General features: G+C 38.2%; 1 protein-coding gene across 1 annotated transcript; it reads left to right on the top strand.

Annotated features, from left to right (window-relative positions):
- Positions 1-436: 436 nt before the first annotated feature.
- Positions 437-8,030, top strand: LOC107002187 (squamosa promoter-binding-like protein 1). Its single transcript, XM_015200106.2, has 10 exons — positions 437-1,580; positions 1,963-2,144; positions 2,287-2,840; positions 3,500-3,574; positions 3,718-3,825; positions 3,918-4,038; positions 4,184-4,325; positions 4,460-4,610; positions 6,539-7,168; positions 7,273-8,030. Exons 1-10 carry the CDS (start codon positions 1,006-1,008, stop codon positions 7,717-7,719), a joined length of 2,985 nt encoding a protein of 994 aa, XP_015055592.1. The 5' UTR covers positions 437-1,005; the 3' UTR covers positions 7,720-8,030.

Genomic DNA, 8,030 nt, shown 5'->3' with positions numbered 1-8,030 from the left:
GTGTATATTTGATTTAGTGAATCTATATCATAATTGAATATATTTTTATTACGTTATTCGATTAAAATCTTAGTTAATATTATTAAAATATTTTATTTATAATTTTCATCCGGTGTTTGATAGAAAATCTACCTGAATCTCGAGTAAATTTATATATTTCATAACTTATTTAAGAGTGACCTTTCAATATTTTTTTTTCATAAATTTTAAATTTTAAATCTCTAAATAAGTATAAAATAATTTTATTATAAGATCATGTTCTATTCAAATATAATATGATATATTATGAAACCATAATGATCGAAATATAGGAAGGTAAATAGTACATATATATATACTGTTTTAGAGGGAAAAAAAAGAAAGAAAAAACCACCGCAGTACAGCTGAGCAAACACACACACACTCATATACAACACGCTTCCATTTTCAATTTCCATTCACATTCACATTCACATTCCTCTCTAATCTTATCATTCATCCCAACCTTTCGCTACTTTCTTCTTACCCCCCCACCCCACCCCTACTACCCCCAACTACCCACCTTTCTCCTTTCTTCCTTCTTCTTCACCGTCGGTGAATCGGCGGCGTTGCTGTTTGTTTCTTGAATACGGGAAAGTTATTTCTGTTAGTTGTTGTATACCCCCTTTTGGCTAGTGTTTCTTCTTCTTAAGCTAAATTCTCGGTCTAGAATCTAGATGCTTCTTGTTTCTTCATTTTTCCAGTAATTCATGAGTCAACGCTGAGATTTAGCGAGGTGGGTATGTGGCTTCCTGTTAATTGGTATCATGGTTTTCTCTTTGTACTCTTTCTCCACTTTTGGGGCCGTACAGAAGCTGATTAGTGCTCATCTTTCTTCTTTTTCTCTTTTCACATCGGTTTCCACAATTATTGACTTCTGATCTGTAGCTAACACTTGTCCGATCGGAATCTTTTTTTTTTCCCTTCTTCTTGCTGAGAGACGTCTCTGGATTTGGATCTTAATACACATATACACATAGTACTTAGATGGAAGCGAGTGTGGGAGAGCGTTTTTATCATATGGGAGGAACGGATCTGCGGGGATTAGGGAAGAGGAGCTTGGAGTGGGATCTGACGGATTGGAAATGGGATGGAGATCTTTTTATTGCGACCCCTCTTCAGCAAAACCCATCTAATTACCAGAGTAGACAGTTTTTCCCCGTTGAAACTGGAAATCTGGCTTCATCCAACAGTTCATCTTCTTGTTCAGATGAAGTAAATCATGGGATGGAGCAACAGAGGAGGGAATTGGAGAAAAGGAGGAGGGTTATTGTGGTTGATGAAGATGATTCTGGCCCTCTTTCGCTGAAGCTTGGTGGACAAGGTGAGCCAGCTGCCGACGCCGGCAGGGAAATGAGTAACTGGGATGGAGCCGCCGGAAAAAGGACTAAATTAGCTGCACCTGCTGCTACCAGAGCTGTATGTCAGGTTGATGATTGTGGAACGGATCTCAGTAAGGCTAAAGACTACCATAGGCGGCATAAGGTTTGTGAGATGCACTCCAAGGCTAGTAGAGCACTCGTTGGGAATGTTATGCAGCGTTTCTGCCAGCAGTGCAGCAGGTCTGTTCCCTCTTTCTTCTTGCTTATTGCCCAGTCGTCTTCTTCACGATGACTTTCTGCAGCTTTTATTTATGTTTTAGCACGCTTCTCTGCGTAAGTAGTCTATCAAAAGTTCTGTTTCTTTTTTCTTTGGGGTTTGGTTGTGGAGGAGGCAGTTCTTGGGAATGAAATGGTACGAAAAGAGCGGACAGAAAATAAATGATTAATATAACGGACTTAGAATAATTTGGGGTTGAGGTTCAGTTGATTGAATAATTGAGTGATGGTAATTCTTGTGAATCCTACCGAAAAAATCAAATCTTTTTTGTGTTTGATTGCTTCTGCTTGGACTGCATAAATTATTATGTGGTTATATTCCATGAAATTCTGCTTTTATACGCAGGTTTCATGCTCTTCAAGAGTTTGATGAAGGAAAACGAAGTTGTCGTAGACGCCTAGCAGGACATAATAAAAGGAGAAGGAAGACACAATCAGAAACTGTAGCTAACAATAATTCGTTGAACGATGGCCAGACTAGTGGTTATTCCTTGATGAGCCTGCTAAAGATACTCTCCAACATGCACTGTGAGTAATTCCTAGATTTCCTTCTGATATGTTGACTTCACAAATTAATTGACATGTTTCTCAATTATTCATTTTGGTTCTGAATTTGTTTGCTGCTTGAGCTATAAAATTCACTGCAAGGTTATAATTTTATCAATTGCAGCAAATGGAGCAAACCACACTGAAGATCAGGACCTTTTATCTCATCTACTAAGAAGCCTTGCCAGCCAGGGTCCCACAAATGGGGATAAAAGCTTATCTGGACTTCTACAAGAATCTTCAAACTTGCTGAACAACAGGTCGATTCTTCGAAATCCCGAAATAGCTTCCTTGATCTCAAATGGTTCACAGGCACCTCCTAGACCCAAAGAGCGTCAGTTCACTAATTCGGCAGCTGAGATGCCCCAGAAAAGGCTAGAAGATGCGCGGACTGCTTCTTCTCAAAGTCCAGGCATTTTGTTTCCCATTCAAAGCAATTCTCAAGCTTACACACCAGGCAGGGAAAGTACCACTGGCAGGAGCAAGTTGATTGACTTCGATTTGAATGATGCGTATGTTGATTCAGATGATTGTGGAGACGATATAGATAGATCCCCTGTGCCTGAGTGCCCATCTTGGTTACAACAGGACTCTCACCAGTCAAGTCCACCTCAAACAAGTGGAAATTCAGATTCTGCCTCTGCCCAATCACCTTCCAGTTCCAGTGGTGACAATCAGGTACTTTTAAAAGCACCTACTCAGATTTGTATGTACTTGTGCTGCAAATATTGTTGTTTTGGTTTCCTCTTCTGTTATTTAATCCCATCTTTACACTCTTGTCAAGATGGACTTAAAGAACATTTTTCAGTCAGTTTCTGTTCTCTCTGATCCCGAAGGACATGCCAATTTCTGAGTGTTGCACAATGATCTTGTTTGATGATTCCCAAATGTTATAAAAAATTATCATTTTGTTGCTTAAAGCGATGAGGCTTACAAACCGTTAGTTTAACACATCATAGCGAAAGCTAAGAGCTTTAGGGAGATGTACACTTAAAACGGTGATGTTCATAGTGATCCAAACAAGAAGTGTGGACCGGTTCTTTAGATCTCAACTTTGAGGAATTGGATCAGCATTATTGGAGTTGTCTTGTCTTCTCGCTGTTTGCAACTTAGCCCAAGGGACCTCATTTTTCTTTTGTGCTTCACCTTTAAAAACATCGAATCCACCAAACTTATATTTGATTATGTTCACTGCTGAAGTTTATGCTTCCATTGTGTACAAGACAGAGTTTCCTACAAAAAGAAAGAGACTGACAGAAGTCGACAACAACCCAGTCTAGTTGCTTGATATTTATTTTAAACCAAAATTGTCTGAATCTTTTTTTCATTTGATGCAGAACCGCACAGATCGGATTGTTTTTAAACTATTTGGGAAAGGTCCTAGTGATTTTCCATTTGTCGTACGAGCTCAGGTACTTAATTGTCTTATGGCACATGGTTTTAATTTTGTCGTATGGCACATGGTTTTTATCATGTTGTATGTTTCTGGATAGCTTAAACTCTGGTTTACTTAATTCTTTTTCAAAATTTTCTTGGAATTGTTTCGAAATTGCAGATTCTTGACTGGTTATCTCACAGTCCAACGGAAATTGAGAGCTACATTAGACCTGGTTGTGTTGTGTTGACAATATATCTGCGGCTTCCTGAGTCTGCATGGGAGGAGGTACTGCATATTAATTGAAAGCCAGTTATTTGACGTAGTTGGTATGTCTATGGAAAACCTGTTTGACATGTAAAATTATTTGTTTTGTACAGCTTTCTTATGATCTGAGCTCCAGTTTGAGTAGGCTTTTGGATGTCCATGGTGGTGATAGCTTCTGGACAAAGGGATGGATTTACATTAGGGTGCAGAACCAAATTGCATTTGTGTGTGATGGTCTGTTCAAATTTATATCTTCACCTTATTAAATTCCTTTCCAAACCCAAATTATAAAGTCATCTAGAATATCTCTTTTCTGGCGAATTTTACATTGGTACTGTCCTCCGCTGAGATCTTACTCTCTTTTGTTTATGTGCTGCAGGGCAGGTTCTGTTGGATATGTCATTGCCTTGTGTTAGTAATGACGACAGTACACTATTAAGTGTCAGACCCATAGCTGTGCCGGTGTCTGACAGAGTTCAATTTTTAGTGAAAGGCTACAATTTAACCAAGCCATCCACGAGGTATGCATCATTGTTACGTGTGTGAGATTACAATGGCAAATTTCTTTTCTTCTCTTTAGAGGATTTTTGAGGTTCATTTCTTTGCAAACCCTGGTAGTGAAGTCGATGTTATCTTCTTTATTTTTTGTTTCCAGATTACTTTGTTCTTTAGAAGGTAACTACCTGGATCCAGAAGCAGATAATGAGGTAGAAAAACAAGTTGCTGGTGGTGACAAGGATGATAAGCTCCAATCCCTAAATTTCACATGTTCTATTCCAGCAGTCGGTGGAAGAGGATTTATTGAGGTGAACCTTTTCCTCAGCTTGTCATTTTCCTGTTTGAGCTTAATTTGTTAAATCTGATAAGAAAAGGTAGAACATTTGTCTTTCTAATGACTTAAACATGCTACAAGAATGTCATTTTATGTGGTACCCTTTTTTTTTTAGTCCGTCCAAAAAAGAATGTCACCTTACTATAATTGGAAACAATTTAACTTAAAAATTTTCATTTAATCTTCAATGAAATGATTTACAACCACACAAATATCTTAGGATTGTTTTATACCGTAAGTTTCTCAAGTCTTCCTTATTTTTGTAAACACCGTGCAAGTCAAATAGTGCCACATGAAATAGGACGGAGAAATAGGACGGAGGGAGTAAATTGGTTTTAAACTACTTGTCATTTTCGAAAATCAAGTAAGAATTAATTTTTTTCTACTTCTATCATTGCTCAATTGAAGTGGGGAGATTAAAATGGTGAAAGGAAGGGGAGTATGAAATTGAGATAAAAGAAAACTAGGGTACTCTAGTCAAGCCATCCTTTTAGTTAATGTTTTCTTAAGGGTTGTGCAAAAGGTGAGCATAACAAGTAAAATGGACTGGGAAGCGCATTAATGTGTTGGTGTATATTATGATGTTTCACTCTGATTCACATTTAATATGCGGCCGAAATAGATATAACTATTTCGCCATTATATGCAAGTTTTTCACTACTTCATTGTCCTTTTCCGTTATCGACAATCTCGTTCTTATGATACTTTCAACAACTTGCCTCTGAATGGCATTAGTTCATTGATTTATGCATCTGAATAGTAAGGTCTTCAAGTTGTGTTATCCAGAATCGTCTCCTAGGCGCATTAATTACTGTCTTGTTGATCAAGCTCTTTTAGAATGTGCAAATCTGTTCTTCCTGTAAGTTGTTTCCTTCATCTGGTGATTCTTCTTTAAGCGCATAAGACACCTACCTACAGGCTCAGATAAGCTACTATTTTCCAAGTTGGGTACACACGATGTCTACACATAATGATTTAAATGCATCTAATTTACTCGTAAACATTCATCATTAATGGAACATATATCTACCTTGAGAAATGAATTTAATGTTTGCGAAGGGAATATATTCTTTTTCATACTTTATACTTTAGAGCGGATGACTAGGATGAATATCCAGTTTCTAGGGCTAGGTTCTTTCAACAATTATGGATGTGTGCATGGAAGATAGCAGGTTGCGAATTTATTCCAAGGGTCCTGACAAGTTTTCACTGCTGTCAACCATACAGCGATAGTGAAATTCTGATCTTCTCCAAGGTCGCCCAATTTACTTCAGTCGGTCCTCCTCAGAGAAATCATTTTTACTTTACCATATGGCTGGGTAATTACATTATGTTTGCGCTTCTCCCTCAGAAATAAGCTGTGGGTTAACATGGCGACTTCTCTCTATGTTATCCAACTCCAATTTATGAAGGCTCATTCATATATGTCTCCACATAAGTACTCATAGCTACTTCCACAAGACATTCACTTCATCATGATTATGCATAGGTTGCTTGGAGTATTGTGGCTTCCTCAATTTCAGTTACACAAATTTATTTTCTCATGTTGATTATATTATTCAAGTGTCACAATGTACTGAGCCTGTGAAGTAGACCTAGGTCCAACTTTTGGTGCTTAGTGCATAAGTTTTTACCTGTTAAAATTTTCCCTTTTTCAACAATATATATTTAAGTAGCTCTAGAGCTAATGGGTTGCCTTCGTTCTACATTACTGTTATGTTATAAAAGATATCCGGTGCCTATATTATATTTCCAAAAAGTTATCTGGTACCTATATTATATGATGTATGTTACAGTCAAAAGTGGTGGGAGGGAATGCATTTTTTGCAAAATCTCGCAAACAAGTGGCGTACACTCTTAAGTGATGCTGAGATTCTTTTGTTTATTCTTTTGTTTATCTAGGTTGAAGATCATGGAGTCAGCAATAGCTTCTTCCCATTCATAATTGCAGAGGAGGATGTTTGCTCTGAAATCCGTATGCTTGAGAGTGATCTAGAGTTGACTTCATTGGATTATGTCAAGGGGCAGACAAATAATATTGAAGCAAGAAATCAAGCCATGGATTTTATTCATGAACTTGGTTGGCTGCTTCATAGAAATAATTTGAGGGCTAGATTAGAGCATTTTGGTCCTAATGCTGTTCTCCATCCTTTGAAGCGGTTCAAGTGGCTTGTGGAGTTCTCCGTAGACCATGAGTGGTGTGCAGTAGTTAAGAAACTATTGAACATTCTCCTTGATGGAACTGTGGGTGGAGACGATTCTTCCTTGAAATATGCTCTCACTGAGATGGGGCTTCTGCATAAAGCTGTGCGTAGGAATTCTAGGCCTTTGGTGGAATTGCTTTTAACATATACCCCCACAAATGTAGCAGATGAACTATGTTGTGAATATCAATCTCTGGTTGGGGTCGGTGGGCAATTCTTGTTTAGACCCGACTGTGTAGGGCCTGGAGGTTTGACACCTCTTCATATTGCAGCTGGCATAGATGGATATGAAGATGTGCTAGATGCATTGACAGATGATCCTGGAAAGGTATTTAATTCCTTCTGTTGGATGCATAGATACTTTTTTTTTACGAGGCTACGATCTGTTTACCTATCGGTATTGTCTAAATGTGCTAAAATTTTCCCATGCAGGTGGCAATTGAAGCGTGGAAGAACACTCGTGATAGCACAGGTTTCACACCAGAAGATTATGCCCGCTTGCGAGGGCATTATTCTTACATTCACCTGGTACAGAGGAAAATTAGCAAGAAAGCGAACAGCGGACATATAGTGGTTGATATTCCTCGTGTTCCGTCTGTCGTTGAGAACAGTAACCAGAAAGATGAAGTGTGTGCAACCACCAGCTTAGAGATATCAATGACTGAGAGAAAAGCCATTCCTCGGCCATGCAGACTTTGTGATAGGAAGCTGGCTTATGGAAGTCGGAGTCGATCTCTACTGTACAGGCCTGCAATGTTCTCAATGGTGGCTATGGCTGCTGTATGTGTTTGTGTTGCTCTCCTCTTCAGGGGCTCACCGGAAGTTCTGTACATTTTCCGTCCATTTAGGTGGGAAATGGTGGACTTTGGAACAAGCTGATTTCACCAGTCAATAAATGTGATAAAAAAAGTATATTAGTTACTTGTACCAGTATTTTCGTCTATATAAAAGAAGACTATATAGGGCCTGATATATGCTGTAGGAATAGCCCTTCAGACAGTTCAGTTGTTATACCAACTTTTTTTAACATATTTATTTTGTTTGATAAAAGTGTATCTTGTCGTTGGGACCTAGTAACTAGGTCTAACTTTCCCTCTTTTATTTAATCTTTATTTACATCTTGGTAATATTGAATTCTGTAAATTAGTTCATTTTATTTGTAAAACTACAATAAGAGAGCTTATGTCATA

Source organism: Solanum pennellii, chromosome 1, assembly GCF_001406875.1.
Source record: "Solanum pennellii chromosome 1, SPENNV200".
Classification (NCBI taxonomy): domain Eukaryota; kingdom Viridiplantae; phylum Streptophyta; class Magnoliopsida; order Solanales; family Solanaceae; genus Solanum; species Solanum pennellii.
This window is presented reverse-complemented; position numbering and strand designations above follow the sequence as displayed.

Excerpts from the sequence above, each read along its gene's own strand:
- LOC107002187 (XM_015200106.2), top strand. The coding sequence starts at position 1,006 with ATGGAAGCGAGTGTGGGAGAGCGTTTTTATCATATGGGAGGAACGGAT. Across the intron at positions 3,575-3,717 it reads CATTTGTCGTACGAGCTCAG|ATTCTTGACTGGTTATCTCA; the intron begins GTACTTAATTGT and ends TCGAAATTGCAG. Across the intron at positions 4,039-4,183 it reads AATTGCATTTGTGTGTGATG|GGCAGGTTCTGTTGGATATG; the intron begins GTCTGTTCAAAT and ends TATGTGCTGCAG.